Source organism: Trichomycterus rosablanca, chromosome 19 (assembly GCF_030014385.1).
Source record: "Trichomycterus rosablanca isolate fTriRos1 chromosome 19, fTriRos1.hap1, whole genome shotgun sequence".
In the NCBI taxonomy this organism is placed as follows: domain Eukaryota; kingdom Metazoa; phylum Chordata; class Actinopteri; order Siluriformes; family Trichomycteridae; genus Trichomycterus; species Trichomycterus rosablanca.
In genome coordinates this window covers 8807863-8830651 of record NC_086006.1, presented here as the reverse complement: position 1 = coordinate 8830651, position 22789 = coordinate 8807863, and the positions used below count along the sequence as shown (strand labels likewise).

Below are 22789 nucleotides of genomic sequence, written 5' to 3'. Positions count from 1 at the left end.
ATGTTCGGCGGAGGGATGCATTGTTAGAAGAAAAGGCGCTAAATATCACGCTAGCGGTTATATGTCATTATTTACCAGTGTATTATTAAATAAAGGAGAATAAAGTGACTGGAGGTGCTGGCGGTCCGGTATATGCGGCAGCATGTTTCTAGCTGAGTTCTACTGAATCCCCGGCAGTCCGAGAGGCAGAGGCAGAGAGCTCCGGGGTGGTTTGCGGCAGGCAGTAGTGGAGCGCCCTCTCTCGGTGAGGTGTATAGCGCCGTGTGCTCTATAGTGCAGTATACATAGAGGCTCTGCAGGCGGGCGGAGGAGACGGCGATAGCACCGCTGCTTTGTCTTTCTGTGCTGTGTGAGGCTCCCTCACTCACTTCACCTCAGCTGGAACCCGAGTCTAAGCCAGGTAAATTATTTACTCCCTCACAACACAGTTTAATGTAGTAAATAATCCTGAACTATTATTATTTTTAGTCAGGAAAACGCCGCTAACCGTTTTAGCTAGCGAGTATGCTAGCAGCGTCGCTAGCAAAAAGAGAAGTAAAATAGCTAGCTAGCTAACTGAACAATAATGTGGGTGCTCTAGTTTAGTGTTAAACATGTTAATATGCTTCAGGTTTGGTGTTTAAAGTAAGAAAATGTGAAAAGGTATCTGGTTGGATACTTCGGAGGTTAGCTAGCAAGCTTTGAGGAGGATGGTGGGGGGCGAGCATCCATTCAACACCCCCCCAAGTAACAAGGGAAGGCAGCATCGATACAGAAATATCGATCGGTATAGATTCGTGGTTTCCCTTTGGGACTCGAAACGCACATGAAATGAATTGATCTGGTACAGTATTGTTTAGCGTGCTTTGATGGGTGTTTAAATGTACTGGTATTTAGGACTGGTTGGTGGGGTACTTGTTTATCTGTTCAATTATGCTTACTAGATTACTATATGCGTTTATTAAAAGCATAGTTTAATTAGATTTTTATGCAAATATAAAGCCCACGGTTTTCCCCACACGTTTTAAAACACATGTTTGTTTGCCTAGATCAACTTAAGATGCCTGATCATTGGTTCTCACTCCACTGGCCTTGGGTTTGAGTTGTAGTATTATACATTAATGCATTTCTGATAAACAAAACTTGGCCTTGATCACTGTTTGAGCCCAGCTGACACACAGGTTAAGGACTTTTATGTTGGAGTGCTTATAATGCACCAATAAATGCATCGCAAGGCATTAATAACCGAGAGCTTATATCCTTTACACATCACCAAGTTTCATATTGACCAGTCTTCATGATCTACTGAAAAACAGCCTCACAGTGAACGTTAGTAATGCAAAGAATGATGCCCACTGTATTCAGAGTCGTTAACGAACATGCTGATCATAATTAGGATACAGTTGGTATTTTAAAGCTCATTTTAACCACATTAATATAGTTATTACTAGACAATAAGACGTTTTGAACGCTACAGAAAATCCTTTCTTATAACTGCTATCAGACTGTTTAACAATTCATAATAATCCAAATAGATCATTTATAAGAAATACCTACTTCTGTATGCTATGCATACACCATTAAACCAATGTTTACATACCTAAATAAATACTAATTTTGTATGCTATGCATACACCATAAAAAGTTTACCTGTATATAGTACCATACTGTACATTTTTATTCTTATTGCTTGTCTTACACTGTAAGTTAATGTTGTATGTATACAAGAAGTTGTTGTTGTCTGTTGTCTGAGCTGCTATAACAAAGACATTTCCTGCAAAGGATCAATAAAGAATCTATCTATCTATAAGCTGAGATCTACCTTTATACTGGACCACGATGCAGAAGATCCACATGATTTTTGTAAGAAAAAAAAAAGTTATACACAGATTCCCATGTGCACATTTTAACATGTGGGCAGATTCCATACTGACACATCTTTTGTTTGTGATTTTAATGAATGATTCTTTATTTAAGTAGTGGTGGAATGTTGTTTGCAGTATTCAGGACTGTATTTGGTGGCAACTACTTAATAGTTATCGTGCTGTAATTATTTTACACAGTTTTTAAGACATGTGCCCACTGGTACTGATCAAGTACTGACTTTTTAACCGTAACTAAACAAATTATGCAAATGGTAAAGTCATTATGGTAAATAATTTTGTCACGTGTCCTATATTTATGTCGGACAATGTTTCATAAAATGTTAATGTATTTGAACGCATACCAATGCTCAATTTCAGGGCAGAATCAACCCTGACTTTGTTTTCCTTTCATGATTAAGTCTATATAAAGCAATGTATTGTTAAAAACTGTTATAATGATTCATATGTGTGTCTTAGCTCACACACACACTGGTATCCTAAACCAGAATTGACAAATTGAGTTCTGTTTTACTTAAAGCTTTAAATTCCGGTGTCTGTATGTATTGTAATGCTTTGTGTAAGTATCCTCATTTCAAAGTTTTTGTTCTACCTACTCGTCAACTGTAGGAACATTCTAGATTCCCCCACCCAGAGTCCACTGCAGATATTTGCACTGTGTTGTAGCTGCTGCCTCTATAGGAGGCGCCCTTCTGTAATTGCCGTTTAGGAGGCTGCACAAAAAGGAGAGTGGAAAAGGGGCAGGCCGAATAGGGAGAGGCTTATATAACAGACAGAGGCAAAGCTGTTCTCTAGCGCCATCTTTTTCAGGTAGGGAGAGCCTGGTGTGAAAAGGGAGCCATTTTTGCTGCACACACACACACACACACACACACACACAACTGAACTCACAGTTAGTACAGTTGCTGGCCTACAGAGGTAAATGGTCTATGGAGCGTCTTGGAGCTGCCACTGGGTTTTTACGGGTCACTTCATGGCATGTGCCTCTGCCAGTGGGGTTTTTATTCTTATTAAAGAAGGATAAGAACACACAATGCATTTTGATGAAGACTGACTGGCTAGACCAATAAAGAATGTTTCAAGTCACTGTGCTCAGTTGGCCTCTGTCCCTAGCTTGGATTAAATAACGCACTGTTTTTAAAGTATTCATTTATTTTATTATTGCTTTAGGATTTTAGATAGCTTTTTAGACAGTCAAAATTTCATTTAAGATTACTCTATGGTGGTTGATTTTGAAGGGAAATGGAAATGCCAAAAGGTCATGACCTGTTTGTTGCTGAAAAATTGCTAATATAGGATTAAGCCTTATTGTCGTTATTTTAATTTGCTTAGTTGTGTTGGTTAAATGCAGGCTGGACCTTTACACTATTGCAGGTGGAGCTGTGCCGGTAGATCGTCCCTTGTGGTAAAAATAGTCCTATTTTGCATCTTTCATTTAGTTGTTTTGTTTAATTATAATAAATTCGTTTGTGTCACCAAAGGCTGTAAAAGCCCTCAAATGAAGGCCACATCATGTCATGTGGTTCTTTAAATCAAAAGTGAAAAGTATTTGCTTTCAATGCACATCACATTTATTTCACTCAGCAAAGAGCCTACAAGCTGAAAAGAAGATATTGGTACCTAAAACATTAGCCCAGTGCTCGGCCCTGTATATATTTTTATTTTAGTTGTTATTTGATACTTTCTTTGCTCGGCCATTGTTGACTGACGGGCATATAATCCATCTATGTGTAAAAGTCTATTTCATTGTTTAGTTTTAAAACACCAAATCAGATACCAAACTGTATACAGCTCTTTGGAACACGAATGAAAATAAAACCTAATATCATCCCAGACATTGCTAACAACAAGAACCCGACCACCCGCCCAAACACACGTCATGGAATTCCACAACATCAGAGAAAAATTCCCATCCCACTCACTCACCACATAGCTTAATCTATACAGTCAAACCTGAATGCTCACTTAATGGCACTGGAACTCATAGACCACTGAAGTCGTGCGTCATTCTGTAGTCCTCGTTATGCCCATATTTGGAGACCCGGGTCTAACTCAGATTTCCTATGGGAAATTTGAACGGGGTTTTCAAATAATCGACTCTAACGCATCCTGTGCTAAATAAACATGTTCAGAACCCTGTACGTTTTGTCCTGTGTACATTTTTCTCCTGTACATCACTGGATCCTCTGAATTACGAGGTTGTTAAAGGGTCGTAATACTAATAATGCTACACGAAAGCTAATGCTACCGCGCATTAATTAGACGCCACTGAACTACACCAATCGAATTGACTGAAAGAGCGGCCCGCGTTTGTTGAGTACAACCAAAGGCGTAACACCCGACCGTCCTCGCTTTCTACTTTAATGTAGCTAGCTACTAAAAATATCAACCAAAACGTGTGAATATCACACCACAGTTACACTGGCGAATCACGCTGCTTCGTGCGGTTATTTAAGAGGCTTATAAAAGAAAAGAATACATTAAGAGGCTTCCAGTTTAGTGACGTCAATTCAGTGCGCAGTAGCATTAGCTTACATGTAGCAATATTCATATTTTGACTCTTTAACTCTTTATTAATTCAGAGGATCCAGTGATAATAGACAGAAGAATCTCCATAAAACAAAACGTAACAGCTTTGAAACATTTTTTATGACTACAGGATGCGAGAGAGGCCATTTTCTAAATCTCCATTCAAATTTCCCATTCAAAATTTCTCTTAGACCTGGCTTACCAAATATGGGCATAACAACATGGCGTGGCCTACAAAATGACGACACGACTTCAGTGGTCTATCAACACTACACAACGACGCAAAGCATTGCTATTCAGTGGATAAGCTCTGGAAGCCCTTACACACAACCATCCAACCATATGCAATATTCTGGAAAAAATACTAGATAACATGACATAAGACTGTGCAGGATCCACTTAGCGAGAAATACAACAGGAGCACAGGTGATAGTCTGTTAACTTCCACAAACGGAAGCTAAACCCCTAATAACTGCCTACTTTTAAAACAGACCAACAATCTACATTAAATATGTCACAGCATAAACACCCAACCAAATATGTGAAGACCAGGTAGCACACACCAGATGACACTCACCTAATGCACTCGCACTATAGGGCGAGAGCCCCGAGACCTGCCTAACACCCATATTCATCAAACAGCTACTGACTGAATGCCATAAATATGTACATGAATGACAAAAGCTCTCCATATCCAAAACAATTGAGAGCAATGAGATCATGGCTGAGTTGCCTGCTTTAGGACTGACATACTAGCCAGATACAGCGATTAAACAATATCTGGATGTTATTTAGCACTGCAAAATGTCCACATGATTTGATGTTTCATTATTTGTATGCATTTCTTTTTGTCTTTAGGTGGGCACTATGTTCCAGCTTCCAGTCAACAACCTTGGCAGTTTAAGGAAAGCCAGAAAAAATGTGAAGAAGGCTCTGGGAGATATTGGCTTGGAGTTTTGCAAGGACCATGTTGATGTAAGTATGACAGTCATTATTACACTGATAGTTGATTATGGGTTTCATAAACAGGATGCTTAGATCAGAAGTTTGTTAGATTCCAGGAAAAGTGATAGACAGTTATGTCTATGTTCTATGTTTGTGAAATTGTGTTTGAAAAGTTATTGTAATAGAGCACTGATATGGTAGTCCTATTACAGTAGCATTAATCGAATAAACTTAGCTTAATGAGATTTTGATGATAAGCTCATCCAAAATATTTTAATACATTTTCTGCAGCTTCCTAATCCCTTTAGCTTTTGTTAACATGCCTGGGCTACACAGGGTCATTCATGTGTCTTTTCCAAACAGCTATTCACTCACTCAATGTTCTTTAAAGGATGACCGTTGTGAAGGGCCATTTTTACACTTGGTTTAAAACAGTCCAGTAAATGACTATGTGTAGTCCCACTTCCAAGTACCCTTTGTTGGTATGATCACGTTCGATTTGCACATAGCTTATATTGGGCTATTTGTATAAAAATAAAGTTATAATGCTTTTCTCTACCTTTATTTATGTATTTTTGTGTTGAACCAAGTTTTCCATTTCTACAGACTACATGCGCTATTGTATAATATTAATAACAGGCCTGTATAGTAGAAGTTTGGGCTGCACCTCCGTCAACGCTGTCAGTCAAATTGTCATTTAAATTCATTTCCAACAGCTGATGCTTTGTTTGGATTGAGAGAGAAACTAGAAAGCTTGTTCTTTCTCGCTGAATCAAGAATCCCAGTTCACATGCGCTACTTCTGGGTACAACCATAAAGAGCGCTACTGTTCTTACCCCAACAGGAAGACGTTTTTCAATTCTTTTATATTATTTAAGTCATGAAGGACAAACTGTTACACATTAGAATTACAAATAGGGAGGCTGAATTCTGTCAATATAGATTCTGACTGCATGGAGTTTTATCTGTATGGAATTTTGTTTACAAAATGTTGTGGATATTTTGCACCTTGTCCAAGTGTAAAGGTAAAAAAAAATCAGGTTTTTAGTGGATAATAACTGCACTGATAACATCAGATCTGTCAACTGCATCTATGTTCTTTAATTAGCATGTTTAGTTAGTGCTTGAAACTGTTGGCTGCTGGATGTTTAAAAATCTACATCCAGAGTGTTAAACTAGTTCTCATTTCTACATTAGACTAGAATATTTTGTTAAATTACCTATAACCACTTGTTTAAAAATTGGTTCTCGAAAATCGGCTCTCGATCGCTATGTGTGAACTGTTCAGTGACTCGATTGCTCGCAGACTGAAAGAAAACATCTAGCATGCTAAATATCTGGACCTGTCGGCGACTCAGTCATGTAGTTTGAAAAGTGTTGCGATCAGGTTGTGATTGGCAGTGAGTGTAGAGTCGAGCATTTTTGGACATGGTATCAATACTCAATACGTTTGTGTTTTCGTGACAAAACGTAGTTTGTAAAACCAGACAAACTCCTTTAAGATTCCTCCTGGTGATAGATCGTGTAGTGTGTGACCCCCAAACGCCAATCAATCTTGTAGTGTGAAAACCACAATGACTTGTGACAAGTTGTGTAGTGTGAACTGTACAGCAATCTGAACACATTTAAAGGTTGTGTAGTGTGAACTTAACATAAGATGGTGGAAGTGGGTATGCTTGTAGTTAAATGGCTTATATTATTTATATGTTTTTAATGATTAGTATATGCTTATTTACATTTTTGGCCTATTTCCTTCCTGCAGGACTTCAAGGACTTTGTTCCCAATGAGTTCTACATCAAGAACACTACATTGGATGATGTGTGCATGTATGATCCTTCACATACCAAAACACAAGTGAGTGTGGCTACTCAATTCTTAAAACAGCTTTTCTCTATTTAATGAATTGTTTCCTCTATAATCTGACTTAAATGTTTTGTTTTCAGGATTACCGGTCAAAGCCATTCTGTTGCTCAGACTGCCCATTTTCTTCCAAGTTCTTTTCCGCTTATAAGAGCCACTTCCGTAATGTCCATAGTGAGAATTTCGAGAATCGTATCCTCCTCAACTGCCCGTATTGCACGTACAATGGGAACAAGAAAACTCTGGAGACGCACATCAAACTGTTTCACATGCCTAACAATACGGCACGGAGTACTGGGGGCCAAGGGGCGGTATCCGCTCTGAAGGATGGAAATCGCCTGGACAAGACTCAGAACAGTGTGGAGCAGGCAGTGTACTACTGTAAGAAATGCACTTATAGGGACCCACTGTACAATGTGGTACGCAAGCACATTTACCGGGAACACTTCAAACATGTTGCTTCTCCGTATGTGGCCAGACCTGGTGAGAAAACGGCGTCTAACGGATCGACAGACTCGGGCAAGGGAAACGCATCAGATTCCAATAGCTCTGCAGGGGCTGGCAATAGTAACAGCTCAGCCATCCACTGTAAACGCTGTCTTTTTGTGCCACGTAGCTATGAAGCCCTGGTGCAGCATGTCATCGAGGACCACGAGCGCATTGGTTACCAAGTAACCGCCATGATCGGCCATACTAGTGTTGTCGTACCTCGTTCCAAGCCTGTCGTTATGGTTTCCCCTAAATCCCAGGGAGACAAGAGTGGCATTGGTCATATGCAAAAAGGGGCTGTGGCCGCCGGGCGGTCTCTGTCTGCGCAGCAGATGAGTCGCATCGTCATGCCCAAGGGGGGTTTAAACTCATCCCGACTCTTACCGGGTGTTAATATGAAGTCGGGTACATTCGGCTTGAAACCTGGGACCTCTCAGGGACTGTCCATCGGAGGGCAACCGGTGCGTATTGCCCTGCCAGGCAGCGCACACCATTCTCAAACGTCCAGACCTCAGCTTAATTCAGGCAGTCTGCGCAGTCCCGTTTCCGCCTCTGCGTCGTCCCTACTGAAGATTCCCTCGTTGGCTTCACGGATCCAGGCAGCCTCTGCTAACGTAACAGCTGGCGTGCCCAGGAAAGGCGTCTCCGACCTGGGTACGTCCTATACTCAGAAATGGAAGATCTGCACAATCTGTAACGAGCTGTTTCCTGAAAACGTGTACAGTTCTCACTTTGAGAAGGAACACAAAGCGGAAAAGGTGCCCGCTGTGGCCAACTACATCATGAAGATCCACAACTTCACCAGTAAATGCTTGTACTGTAATCGTTACCTGCCCAGCGACACACTGCTCAACCATATGTTGATTCACGGCTTGTCGTGCCCGCACTGCAGGTCTACTTTCAACGATGTCGAGAAGATGGTGGCGCACATGCGCGCGTCGCACCCGAACGCCTCTGTCGGAGGGCGGACTGATTCTCCGTTGACTTTTGATCTTACCCTCCAGCAGGGAAACCCCAAAAATGTCCAGCTGATCGTCACCACTTACAATATGCGTGATGCTCCTGAAGAGTCCGTGGCGTTCCATGCCCAGAACAGCACTCCAGCCAAGCCGGCGAGTCCACAAATACGAAAGATGCCCACTCCGGATGCGGTGGTTCCCAAAAGTGGATCGCAGGGAGCTGTCCCCTATAAGAGGGATGTGGGTAAAACACTTTGCCCACTCTGCTTCTCTATTTTGAAAGGCCCTATTTCTGACTCCCTTTCACACCACTTAAGAGAAAGACATCAGGTCATCCAGACGGTGCATCCGGTGGAGAAAAAGCTGACCTATAAGTGTATCCATTGCCTTGGCGTCTACACCAGCAACATGACAGCCTCCACTATTACCTTGCATTTAGTTCACTGTCGGGGTGTCGGCAAGACCCACAACGGATCCGTTTCAACTCCTCGAGTCGTCAAGCCTCAGGGTGCTTCCTTAAAAAGGTCCGGCTTTCAAAACGACGATGAAATCGACCCAAAGAAGCGCAAACTCGGGCTTCTAAACCAGTCTCGTCCAAGCCTGCTCGCCTCCGTCGAGCACAAAGAAGAGCCCGTTGTCCTGGCCATGGACCCGAAGGGCCACGAAGACGAATCTTACGAGGCTCGCAAGGCCTTCCTCACTCAGTATTTCAACAAGCAACCGTACCCCAACCGCCGAGAAGTCGAAAAGCTGGCTTCCAGCCTCTGGCTCTGGAAATCGGACGTGTCCAGCCACTTCGCCAACCGGAGAAGAAAGTGCGTCCGTGACTGCGAGACCCAAAACGTCAGCGTGCTGCTCGGATTTAAGATGAACGAACTCATGCAGGTGCAGCACGACATGTATTTCGACCCCGGGTCTTACTTCGAAGCTCACGACGAGAAGCAACAGAGCAGGACGTCCAGAGACATGACCGGAAGATCCGCCAGCGTGATCAGCCAACAGGAAGCTTCTACTAACGGCGATGAGCAACAGAACGAGCTGCCGGACGCAGGTTCCGCCGAAGCCTCGCCACCTCCGGATTGTGAGGGTGCCCCCTTAGAGTACGGCTGCGACGACATTGTCGAGACGGTTGTAAAACCAGTCGGAGTTATAAACACAGAGCCAATTTCATTAGACTCTGATAGTGACAATGAAGACAATCTAGATCTGAAGGAGACACAAAAAAATGATCCGGAGGTCAACGAGCAGGCAGCCAGCGTGGTAGAAAGTGAAGGGAGCGCGAGCGAACCGGACGATACTCTCAGTGGTGAAAATGGTTACGGGTCACTGGACCAGCTGCAAAACGGAGGACCCAAAGAAGAGAACCAGTCTAGCATCGTGGCTTGAGCTTGCCTTAGGTCTGATATTTAAATACAGTAAGTGAAAATGCAATTGCATACACTTTGAGTTTGTTACATTTCTTAAGACTTCAAGACGCTGCCTGGGTTGAACTTGCACGCCAAGTCAACAGGCGGCGCTTTCCTAATGGGACACGCTTTCCTAATGTTTGTGAAGCCGTTTTCGGGAAGGGGGGTGCAAAGAAATTCAAAATTGTATCTGTATGGATGGATGGGTTATGGATAAAAGCAGATTTTCTCAAGGCTGGGAAAAACTAACAGTGAACATGCTTTTCAGTTTGTTCCTTTAAATGCTTCACAAAGTACTTAATGTATGTTTAGCCACCATTGTGTGGCAGGATGAGTGTTGATTAGAATTTACAGGTATTCTTGAAATTTCATGTAATCATATAGAATAGCTAGTGTATATTTGTACAGTCTTTTAGATATGTCTAAAGGAAACGTTGGTGTAAGTGTAGTCATATTATCTCTTCATTTTGTGCTTAAAGTAGACCGTCTTACGTTTTACATCTACATCGGTTCACTTAATGGATGTGGCTTTTGGTGGATTTTCATTATTTTTTTCTCTTTTTTTTTTTTTTACCAACTATACTTTTTGCTAAGTAATATATCTATATATGAATCGCAACCTAAAATCTCTTGCTTATAATTTTTGCTGTTTAAAATGCAGTATTTCTTTTTATATATATTTGCCATATCTTTCGGTCCATTGTAGAGCAGCTTGCTCCGACGCCCCGTCTGTCCTACGGTCCGAGCGAGGAGCACGTCGGCCGACCTCTTCTGCGCTGCGCTTTGTTTTAGCTGTTCCCGATTCACCCCTCGTCGAACGCTTGCTTGCTTTCTCATCCCTTCGAGCGGTCGATCATTTTCGTTCACTTCCCTGAATGGACTCTTGCTACTGCCCGTCGCGCACAAAGAGCGTCCGCCATCGATATGTCTATGTTGTATCTTTGTTTTGGTTTGATTATTTCACCTAAAGCAATTCTAAATAATAAAGTGCTGTATTGTGCTTTTCATATTTGATGTCATGCTGATATTTTATTTCTACACTTTAGAGTTCAGAATTAATATTATTAATATTTTGTGGTCAATATTATAGAATTAAGCAATCACCAATACAGTGTTGTTAATGATATCTATAGGTGTAGTGTTTTACACCATCTCCTCCACCCTAATGTCTTGATTAATAACTGTTTAGGACGTAAACAATGAAGTCATGTGCCACTCGGGTCCATATAAATCTTCTTCTCCACCCTTTTAATTGAGGCCAAAAGTTTACATATACTGTACTTGTATCTAAAATTGGGACTTTCACTTTAAGTGTATTGCATATTTTCTGAACAATTACATTTACATTTGTAAAATTTATCAGACGCTTTTATCCAAAGCACCGTAGCATACTGTCTAAGCAATTGAGGTTTACGAACCTTGCTCAAGGGCCCAACAGTGGCAACCTGGCAGTGGTGGGGCTTGAACCAGTGATTTTTCAATGACTAATCCAATACCTTAACCGCTAGGCTACAACTGCCTTATTAACCTAATCTGCTTCACAAACTGACTGCAACGAATTTGCTGCCATAAAAGTTCTAGTGTTTAGATCTTTTCCATGACCTTATAACCACTTGTTAGTAATTACACACAGAGAACCTGGTGATGTATCTGTGCCTATATAAGTAGTGCTTCCAAGATAATCTGTAAAGACAATCAGAAGTACATGGAAGGATGGTCTTTTGTTCAAATGGCTATCCATAAAGTCTGTTCAGACATACTTGTTGATTATAAGTGTGTACAATTCTAACATTCACTTAAAATCACACCCAGATATAAAAGGTATACTTTGATTCAGTTTTTTTGTAAATAAATCAAACAGCTCACATTAATATTTACAGGAAAAATGAATTACAGGTAAATAGGTTGATGCTAAAGGTTTGTTTATGTAAAACATTAACTGGTTTCCGTTAAACAGTGGTTTTTTCTTTAAGAGATCTTGTGTGCAGTGTCTAATCTATGTCTAGTCTAACTTTATTTGATTTTAGCACCATTGGGGTGGGGGGTGCTTGGATGCATCCCAATGTGCTGTACATACCTGGTCTTTCTGAAAACCTAGCGAGCTCTCTACATTGACAGCATTTTATGTCATCCTACTTGCAATACTGAGAAGAAGGCTGTCTAAATTCTTACACAAAATAAAATTGAGATGACTTATTTGGTCCTATATTCTGACCGAATAACAAGGGAGCATTGAGTGCTGCCTTATCTGCATTCACAAAAAATTCTAATATGGTGGACGGAAACTGAACAGTGGGGAGGTTTTCAAATTCCTGACAATCTCATTCATTTTTAATTTTTTTATAAATGTGTAAAACTGTATTTTTATTTGCAATTTTGGGTTTGTCAGTGACAGTGTAAAAGTTTTCGATACATGGATTGAGATGTTAACTGGCATGCTAGTGTGTTGTCACCTCAACCCATTGGTTTAGATCAGTGGCCCCACGGGCCGGTTTTATATAAGATGTAATTTCATGGACCGGCGCGTGGGGTTGGAAGGACTTAAATAAATGTATACGACGAGCATAATAATAAAACACAACGTGCATAACAATACTACTTATCAATGATGGAAAACAGTGAAAACCCTGAGCTTTTTTTGCTGCAACGAGACGCTCCCACCTAGGGGTAATGGAAGACAATAACACCCGAAGTGTGTTCCTTATGTCTAGTCTACTCTGTAACTTTGTTTTGGTTGCCATCATTTCAGAAAATCTTGCGTTAAAGAGGAACAGACGGATGTTATTAAAAGAGAATCCGTTTTTGCGGCGGTAGGCAGGGACAGCCGATGACACAATCGCTGACTGATTAGTGTGTCTAAATAATCTGTCTTCTAAAGTTCAGTGTCAGTTAGAATCCTCTCTACTAAGATAGCTGCCTAGGTAAGCAGTGGGCAGCAAGGTAGCTCACTAGGTTTTCAGACAGACTCTCTCTAAAATGCTAACTACACTGTTAGTAATGTCCTCTAATTATTTGGTGTGCTACTGTATGACTTGGGACTGACCACTCCCAAATAAAAATTTTGCAATAAACCAAGTTGGGGTTTGTTAGCCAGTAACAATCATGAACCTTGCATTTTCACACCAATAAAGCTAATGGTGCGCTTTACAAAAGACATTCTGACACAACATGATGTGGTTTGCTTCAGCAAAAGGGTTTGATTTCTCTTCAGCACTCTGACTTTCTGTCTGTGACTGAACTAAATGTGTCACATGGCTGCCTTATTTCTTTGTTTATCCGCTTGCTGTGAAAGCAGTAGCATGACTCATCTAGGACACAATATTTTATATATTAATTCTAGTTTTATTTATTCTATAGGATCTTTTTATTCTAATGCTTATACTGTGCTTATTAAAGCAATCTGACACGTTCCCTTTGCAAAGAAAAAGTCTTGTTTTGCATTTTGCATGAATTCAATACAGTCTGGGGTTTTTTCTGACCTCAAAGCGTTGGAACAACTACTTGACCAAAGCGTATCAGGGAGTGTCTGTCAGACTTTCCTCCCAAGTCACCTGACCTAAACCCCATCAAACGTTCAATATCATCACAAGATGCTCTTTGAATTATTGTAAATCGTGCCCGGATCACATGGATTATCAGATTTTGCACAAACCAGCTGGGGTACATGCTGTTACTACAGGGAAAGGAGGAACGAACCAAATACTAAAGCTTTGAAATTAATTAAAAATCAAGGTTGTAATTTTATTTAATATTGATGCCTATGATGTGTAATGAAAACATATTTGAGCAAAAAAAATTACAATATTGATGTTGAGCTTTTGCCTTCGAATGTATTTAATGTAGCTTATTATGAAACTACTGTGGTGGCCTGTGTAATTTTATAAACATGATTCGAAGAAATTAAACAAAAATAAAGCTGGATTTTCCAAACATGGGCACAGGAAAGCTGACATGGTTTGAAAAAGAAATCTTAATAAAAAAATGTAGTGTTCACAATATAGCGCAATTTTGCTGTTGCTTAATAACCTCCCCACCCCCAATATATATATTTATATTTATTAATTAAATAAAAAATCAGGTGGGGTGGCTCACTGGGTAGCACTGACGCCTCGCAGCAAGAAGGTCCTGGGTTTGATCACCAGGTGGGGCGGTCTGGTTCCTTTCTGTGTGGAGTATGTGTGGGTTTCCTCCGGGAGCTCCGGTTTCCTCCCACAGTCCAAAGACATGCAAGTGAGGTGAATTGGAGATACAAAATTGTCCATGACTGTGTTTGAGATTAACTTGTGAACTGATGAATCTTGTGTAACGAGTAACTACCGTTTCTGTCATGAATGTAACCAAAGTGTAAAACATGACGTTAAAATCCTAATAAAACAAAACAAACTGCTATCAGCCAGCCGGGTGTCCATACAGACATCCTACATCTGGTGAGATGGCTGAAGCCAGATGCAATGGATTCCTTACACTGGGTTGCCTTGCACCCATTGTTTCCTGGTGGGATCAGACCAGCCCAACCCAGACCAGATAAAGTTCATTTTCTACTCATCTGTACTAATCAGTCTTGTTTAATTTAAATAAGTACTTTTTTGTATACTTTAGTGTCACCAGTACATGTCTGGCCATGTTGCTGTCTTCTGGACTTGCTCTTTTTAGTCTCATGGTCTCCCTGTGGAGAAAAAGGCCTCAAAATGGAGGGAAAGTCTGAGGCTATACCCCCTCCCTCTCTCCCTCCCCCTGCCAGACTAGCTCTGATCTGCTGTGCTAGTCTGAGTAAAAAGGGTGTGTGTGTGTGTGTATGAAAAGGAAGCTTGGAGAAGGCCTGGCTGGCTGATGGAGGCCCTTGCAGTCTTGTCTGCAGAGCAGCACTGACGTGGGGGAGGGGAGGCAGTGTTGAGGTGTCGGTGGATGCTCTATACTGCCTCCTGTTGTTGGAAAAACGAAACTATACAGAGTGGTGGGGGAGGATGTTGAGAGAGGGTTTTAATTAAACATCTGGCATTTTAATTCATTCTCAAAGTCCCAGTTTAATATTGAGGATCTGAACCAATTCACCTTCGAAATGCATTGTTATATGTGTTTGCTACGCTAATTATGTTTGATTTTGAAACCTAGTGATGATAGTGAGGATGTATCGGGTAACGGCTGGTAGGCGGATTTCGAAAAAGAAAGGCCTTTGGGATATTTGTTTAGTGTACGGTTGAATATGTCAAGTCTAAATCAAGCCTGATGAACAATTATAGGAACCGCTGGCACATGGTCATGATCCACTACTAACGCTATGTTTACATGCAGCATAGTAATTTGTTCATTGAGCTAATAGCTCAAGCTGTATAAGAATACGTCCAGGTATACACCTCAATCGAACTAGAATAGTCCAACTAAGGCCATTCCAAATCTTATTTATTTATTTATTAGGATTTTAACATCATGTTTACACTTTGGTCATGACAGAAACGGTAGTTACTCATTACACAAGATTCATCAGTTCATGTCTTTAATGTTCAACAGTCATGGACAATTTTGTATCTCCGATTCACCTCACTTGCATGCCGGAAAGGACCTGGACAGCTCCACCTGGGAATCGAACTCGGGACCTACTTGCTGTGAGAGGACGGTGCTATCCACCGTGCCACTCAGCCATTCCAAATAAAAATTTCTATCTAATTTAACAAGGTGGATAATGCTTTAAATAAACAGTTAATCAGTTTAATCCCCACTTCTGCCAGGTTGCCACTGTTGGGCCCTTGAGCAAGGCCCTTAACCCTCAATTGCCTAGATTGTACACTGTCACTGTACCGTAAGACGCTTTAGATAAAAGCGTCTGCTAAATGCCAAAAATGTAAATGTTAATTAGTAGAATAATAGCCATGTGAACAACTGTATCCACTTACATTTCCAATCCCAAGTTCAAGTACGTTCTGCGTATGTGCATTTGTACTGTGGCACGGTGGCTCAGTGGGTAACACTGTCGCCTCACAGCAAGAAGGTCCTGTGTCCTTTCTGTGTGGAGTTTGCATGTTCTCCCCATGTCTGCGTGGGCTTCCTACGGGAGCTCCGGTTTCCTCCCACAGTCCAAAGACATACAAGTGAGGTGAATTGGAGATACAAAATTGTCCATGACTGTGTTTGACATTAAACCTAATAAACTGATGAATCTTGTGTAACAAATAACTACTGTTTCTGTTATGAATGTAACTAAAGTGTGTAAACCGACCTTAATAATAAATGTACTTGATAAACATTCCATCCTACGTTGCACTGCATATAGGAATTAACATGCAGTCTTTTTAATATTTAATATTTATATTTAAAGCTTTAAATGAAACTGCTTCATGGTTTTAATAATCCTTTCATCCTCCAAACAGACAAAATGTACCATGCTGTATGATAAATGCTACATTTTTCATTCAATTTCATCATTACAGCTCTGGTCCAGCTTGATAAAGTAGTTTAACTACAAGCTAGTTGATCTAAATAGGTGGTCAGTAACTGCACAGGTAAGTTATTAAGTTTATATCCAATTTACAGCATGGATCAACTGTAAGAGCTTAGACGATGCACTTTGATGTGATTAAGCAATTTAAGGACAGCTTATGATTTTCAAATAGTGGATCCATAAATTAAAGTCATTGTGGATATAAATCATGAACAAATATGAGCAAAGAACAAAAGTGGTCACAAGCTGTGAGCTTTACAAAGCTGGGACTCATAACAGTGCTGCATTTTGTAAACTTTTTGTATCAAAGTTCAGTGTGTAAATGCAAAACTTGATGTTTATTGGAATCCATCCCTCATCTACTGTATATAAGCAAATAGGATGGATCCACTACAATGCTTAACATTTGGCAAAGTGTTTTTTCCAACATACATTTGCAATTATTAATAAATGACCCATTAAAAAATAAGGATTTATAACTTTTCTGTAGAGTTATATTTCTCTTTAAAAGATTCTTCTAGTCTTTTAATGATGTAGTATTTTCAGAGTAGATGCCATGTCATAATTATTCAACCCCTACATGATATTGCTGATCCTAGAACCTACTGCTAGTCTGTATGATCTCAAGTTGGGTAACATGATTACACCATTGGGAACTCAATAACGACACTCAATTTGCTTCAGCTGTAATGTGTTACACAAACACCACCCAGAGCACCAAGTGTTCCAGGTTTGTTGTAACCATGGTGGAGGTTAAGGAGCTGTCCCAAAAACTGATAAATGAGAACGTTTCATAGCACCTAAAGGGCAACGGGTGTAAAAGATTTCCAAGACCTTGAACGTTCCTAGAGACACAATTGGGAGTATTGTCTGGAATTTTTTTAACTTGCCTGGCTGTGGGAAAAGCTCAAAGTTTAAACTTGAATGTGACTGCAACAGATTTACAGTATGACCTGATGTAGGTTGGGACAAATGTGTCGGTGTCAACCATAAGAAGATCCATTAACAACCGAGGACTACACGGCCAGACTCCACAACACACGTCACTGTTGAACAAGAAGCACAAGAAAGGTCGAATAGCATGTGCTGGAAGGAATTTGAATGAGGCTGTAGAGTTCTGGGACACGGTTCTATGGAGTGACGAATCATAACGGGAACTGTTTGGCCATTTGGATCAGCAGTTTGTCTGGCGCAAGGAAGGTAAGGATTATGAACAGAGGAATTCTGTCCCCATGGTCATGCATGAAGGTGGGTCAGTTATGTAGGGATGCTTGTATCAGTAAATATACAGTACTTTCTCTATTTACTGAGACTTCTTATTGTACGTTTCATTTAATTCTATGCACATCATTATAATACCTTTTAAGGTGTGTTACCAATTGCGTTTAATGTACGTTATCCAGAGTTACACATCCATAAGAGTTTTCCATTTTGAACAGTCGACAGAACAGGCTTTTAGAAATACTTCTGGCTTAGATGTGTTTTGTGCAATGTTGCACAGTAGAACAGTCACCACCACACCAGTATCAACTAAACCTTCGTTCAGGTTCCTGCTGTTACACTTTACAGCTTTCCTTAAATGTATTTTCTTGTTGACATTTCAAACGGTGAAACTGTGTCCTGAAAATGATTTTATATACTTTATGAGGTTTACATCATCATCACATGAAAATCTTCCTCCCCTTAAAGCTTCTTTGAGCGGTCCAAAAAGGTGGAAATCAGATGGCGCCAAATCCAGACTATGAGCTCTCTATCAGTCCCTCAGACACGACCAGTTACTACTACTCCCGCTTTCACCATTTCCAATGAAAATATACAAGTGAGGAGACTTTTTGAAGATCCCTCGTAATAGCTGTGTAAACTTTAAAAGCTCTTCTCTGCTGTGTAGACATTAGTGATCTACATCAGTAATCATGTACATTTACATTTTCGACATTTTCGGCATTTAGCAGACGCTTTTATCCAAAGCGACTTACAGTTGTGACAGTATACAGTCTAAGCAATTGAGGGTTAAGGGCCTTGCTCAAGGGCCCAACAGTGGCAACCTGGTAGTGGTGAGGCCTGAACCGGCAACCTTCTGAATACTGGACCAGTACCTTAACCACTAGGCTACACTGCCGACTGTACTTATTATGCACTGAAATTGTCAGCTGATAATTCCTACTGACAGTTCTTGAAATTGTAATGTGTTAAGTTCTACCAAGTTCTGAGACTTTACAAGTGGGTGATTTTTAAAACCTGTATTAGGACACAATGACTTGGCTCTATCAAATAAAAAGTAATCGATCGCTCAGGTGGTGCAGCGGTAATACACGCTAGCACACCAGAGCTGGAATTTCTGCCATCCGACTGGGCTGGGCGGCTACATGGACAACGATTGGCTTGTTGTTTATACAGGGTGGGAGCCGGATAGGCGCCTGCACAGAGTCGAGTGGGGTGTGGCTGTCCGTTCACAAAGCTGATCCGCATATGAACTCTCCTCGTGTAAGTGAAAAGATGCAGCTAAGTGCTTAACTAAGTGCTTAAAAAAAAAAAAAAAAAACACTTTGGTTCTAACAGGTTTTAGCAGATTTGTGTTCTTCGACTGTTGTTTACCTAAACTTGAGAAATGAAATGTTCACTTTGGAAGCACTTCTGTAAGTCGCTCTGGATAAGAGCGTCTGCTAAATGCTGAAAATGTAAATGTAAATGCTACTGCACACGTGTCGGAGGGGGCATGTGTCCGTCACGTTCTCCTCAATCAGAAGTGGAGATCAGCATCAGTAGAGAGAAAGCGTAATGCAATCGAGTAATTAAATACGACTAGATTGGGAGGAAAATTGGGAAAAATGCAGATACAGTATACTGAAGCAGTGACAGGTTATGAAAGAAAGAATAACCCCGGTTGTTGAGATTTTAAAGAAAAACAAATAATAGACACCAAGAAATGAATGTTTGTCTAATGACCTGCTAGATTAGGATCACAATTGATCACATGGCCCCATGGATGTTATGAATTTAAACAAGCCATATTGTACTGCTTAGCTTGTGGTGTTTTTTGCCAGTGTTTTTTTTGACTGTTTGAGGGAGTGAATTCATTTTCCCTTTCTATTTGTACCAAGCATCTGGCTGTCTTCAAACATCTGGCTTTCTAAATCAGTTTAACTCTTTAATTCTTTGTGATATTTTCCAGGCGTACAGTATTATGCAGCTACAATCCCATTTCTCTGGGTCACCATAGGTCACCTCTTCTTTATGAATCGCAGCTTATGCAATGTCTGGGTAAATTAGCACACCTAAAGAAGCTGCTATTTGAGTTGAGCTGCTATAAAGCTAAAAAGTCACTAACCTTATAAAGGTTTAAAAAATCACCCACTTTTTAAAAACCAATGTGATAGCCGCTCAGGTAGCACAGCGGTAAAAAACACGCGCTGCAACCAGAGCTGGATTCCGGATACATGGTATCGAATCCAGCTCTGCCTTACCGACTCGAGGCTGAGTGGCTACATGAATAACAATTGGCCGGTTGTTCAGTTGGGGGGTGGGACAAGGGGCTGGATGTGGGTCTCTCTCTGTCGGAATGGTGCAGTTACGACCTCTGCCGGCTGATTAGAGGCGCCTGCACAAGAGATGAGGAGGGAGTGCTCTTAGGGTGTGTCTCTCCACATGCAACGCTAGGTGGCGCAACACTCGTCAATGTGTAGGTGAAAAAATGCAGGCTGCTGCTGCTCATGTTTCCGATGGGATGTGGGTTAGCTTCGATGTCCTTGGTCAGGGCTGGGTTCGGCATAGACCGAGAGGAAGCACGATGCAAATTGGATAATTGGACATGCTAAAGGGGGGGAGAAAAACAATACCAATGTGATAAAAACAGCAGTGACCTTTGTATATGAACGATATTTCAACTGAAGCAGTGCCAAGCCATTTCTCAAAGTTATTGCTCCAGTGGTTCAATTAAATTGCCAGACAACCTAAAGTCATTCAGTCTATTGAGTAGTTATCTTCTTTACTGCTGTGTAAATAATCGATTCCTTTAAAATGATTACATATCTTCTTAACCTTAAGCTACATAAAATCTAAAAACTTGAGTTTTTAGAGTAGGTTGAAAAATTGTAGTGTGGCTTGACCTAAGGAGTGTGGCCTTATTTATGATGAACTGAACTCACTATTGAGGTAAGTTCAGTGCCCGAGCTCTTGTATTCTTTTTGAAATCTGTGCTTATCTTTTAGATTCATCATTAGATTATCTTAGATTCTTTTTTTTTATTTTTTATTTTTTTCTCTGGACAGTCATTACCATACTGATAGATCTCATGAAGAGATCGGCAATTTATTATTATAAGGTAGCTACAATCAGCTACAACTCCCTTTCTCTGGGACACTAAAGGTCACCCCTTCTTAAGTGGGCAAACGAGCACACTTTAAGGCGGTGCTACCTGTCAAAATCTATACATGGCATGATGAATAAGAAAGACAGAAATACCTTTTTAATGGTTTTCCACCCAGAGAGCTGATCCAAACCGTTTCCAGACACTGACTAGGCCACATTTTAAATAATATATTTTCACTGAGCTTTAATGTATATCACATACTGATGAACAGATATGTTTTCTGGAATATCTGGAAATTCTGGTAGGAAGTAGAATTCACTGATATGTAATTATGGTAAATCACTCAGTTCTCAAAGCAGTAAAGTATCCCGTACCACAGATTTTCTCACATATACGTCAGCTGATATAAATCCGTTAACTAATACGCTACCTAAAGCATTATGTAAGAAACATAAGTCTATTATCTAGTACACTATCTAGCGCACTAAGTAAGGAACATAAATTCTTTTCTAATATACAATATAGTGCACTATGTAGGGAACATAAATCTATTATGTTTCACACTATCTAGTGCACTATGTAGTACACATTTATGTGTTTGTAACGCAAACAGTTAGCAGCTCCTAACAGTTCTGTTATCACCCATATCCTTTGGTGTGTGCAAGAGGTTTTTTAGCTTTTTTTTTTTTTTTTTTTTTTTTTGGGGGGGGCTTGGGGGGTTGAGGTCCGGGTCCGGGGGTACATCCCTGAAATGAGTTTTTGCAACTTGGGATGTCTGAATAACCTGACTTATAAGTCATTGACTTATTAGAATCCTCTCTACTGAGGCAGCTGCCTATGTAGGCAGTAAGACAGCAAGGCAGCTCACTAGGTTTTCGAACACACCCATTATCACTATTAAGCTAGGGGGGCAGTGATAGCTCAGTGGTTAAGATACTGGACTAGTAAGCAGAAGGTTGCCGGTTCAAGCCCCGCCACCACCACCAAGTTGCCACTGTTGGGTCCCTGAGCAAGGCCCTTAACCCTCAATTGCTCATTGTGTTCCGCCCATTGTGTAAGTCGCTTTGGATAAAAGCGTCTGCTAAATGCTGAAAATGTAAATGTAAGCTAGATGTGGTAAATTTAAGTCCACAAAGCATTGCAAAATGTTAAATAATCCTAAATAATCTTAAATTAACCTTTTGCCAGTTCGGGGACTGCTGGTGACCATTTTTTTTATCCTTTCATCTTTCTGTTGATGCATGCTCAATAATCCAGGTACACAAATCCACAAAGTTGAATCAGTTCATCTGGACACAGATTCATCTTTCCCTTGAAGCAGTGTTGTTTTCAACCAATAGATGGCAGTGTTACACCATGGTCCCAATCCAATCTTTTTTTTCAGTACTTGTTTAATGATACTGACATGCTCGGCTTGTTTGAGTGTGTGGGTGTGGAAGTGTGTTGTGATAGTTAGCCTTACAAAATGCAAGGTCAGGAGGCAAAACATGGTGTAGTAATCTGGTGCTCAGATGATACACAGTAACAGTTTGATTTCCTCTGCTAATTAATTTCCCACTGAGCAGACTTGTTGTGTTTCGGTTACTGGTTACAAACCGGTTATTTCTTGTCTGAGCCCGGTAATCCATACTGGACTTAAGTGGCTCAGCTTAATTAATTGGCTTTGCAATTTAGCACAATCCTTGCATTACTTATACAATTGCAGTCACTGCTGATAGTGTTTCAGCCGGCTAAGGAGGAAATGTACGTTTTTCACAGGCTTTTCACATTTGTTCTGGCCTTGATCGTGCGTTTCCGTTGTTGAACAGACACGCTGTTAGTACTTGTTGTAGGTGTACAGTGACAGACTACGGCTATATTCTTTTTTCAAGCAAAATACACCGATCAGCAATAACATTAAAACCACGTCCTTGTTTCTACACTCACTGTCTATTTTATCAGCTCCACTTACCATATAGAAGCACTTTGTAGTTCTACAATTACTGACTGTAGT

The 22789-nt window shown here is 40.6% G+C and overlaps 1 protein-coding gene across 1 annotated transcript; it reads left to right on the top strand.

Moving 5' to 3' along the window:
• On the top strand, positions 1–11058 carry adnpb (activity-dependent neuroprotector homeobox b). Its single transcript, XM_063015676.1, has 5 exons — positions 1–400; positions 5250–5366; positions 7099–7191; positions 7281–10060; positions 10758–11058. The coding sequence occupies exons 2-4, from the start codon at positions 5259–5261 to the stop codon at positions 10029–10031; spliced, it is 2952 nt and encodes a 983-aa protein (XP_062871746.1). The 5' UTR covers positions 1–400; positions 5250–5258; the 3' UTR covers positions 10032–10060; positions 10758–11058.
• Positions 11059–22789: the final 11731 nt, after the last annotated feature.

What these genes read in the sequence shown, in the direction of transcription:
- adnpb (XM_063015676.1), top strand. Translation starts at nt 5,259, where the DNA reads ATGTTCCAGCTTCCAGTCAACAACCTTGGCAGTTTAAGGAAAGCCAGA. An exon ending in TTTGCAAGGACCATGTTGAT is followed by an intron (nt 5,367 to 7,098) that starts GTAAGTATGACA and finishes TCCTTCCTGCAG; the next exon opens with GACTTCAAGGACTTTGTTCC. An exon ending in CTTCACATACCAAAACACAA is followed by an intron (nt 7,192 to 7,280) that starts GTGAGTGTGGCT and finishes TTTTGTTTTCAG; the next exon opens with GATTACCGGTCAAAGCCATT.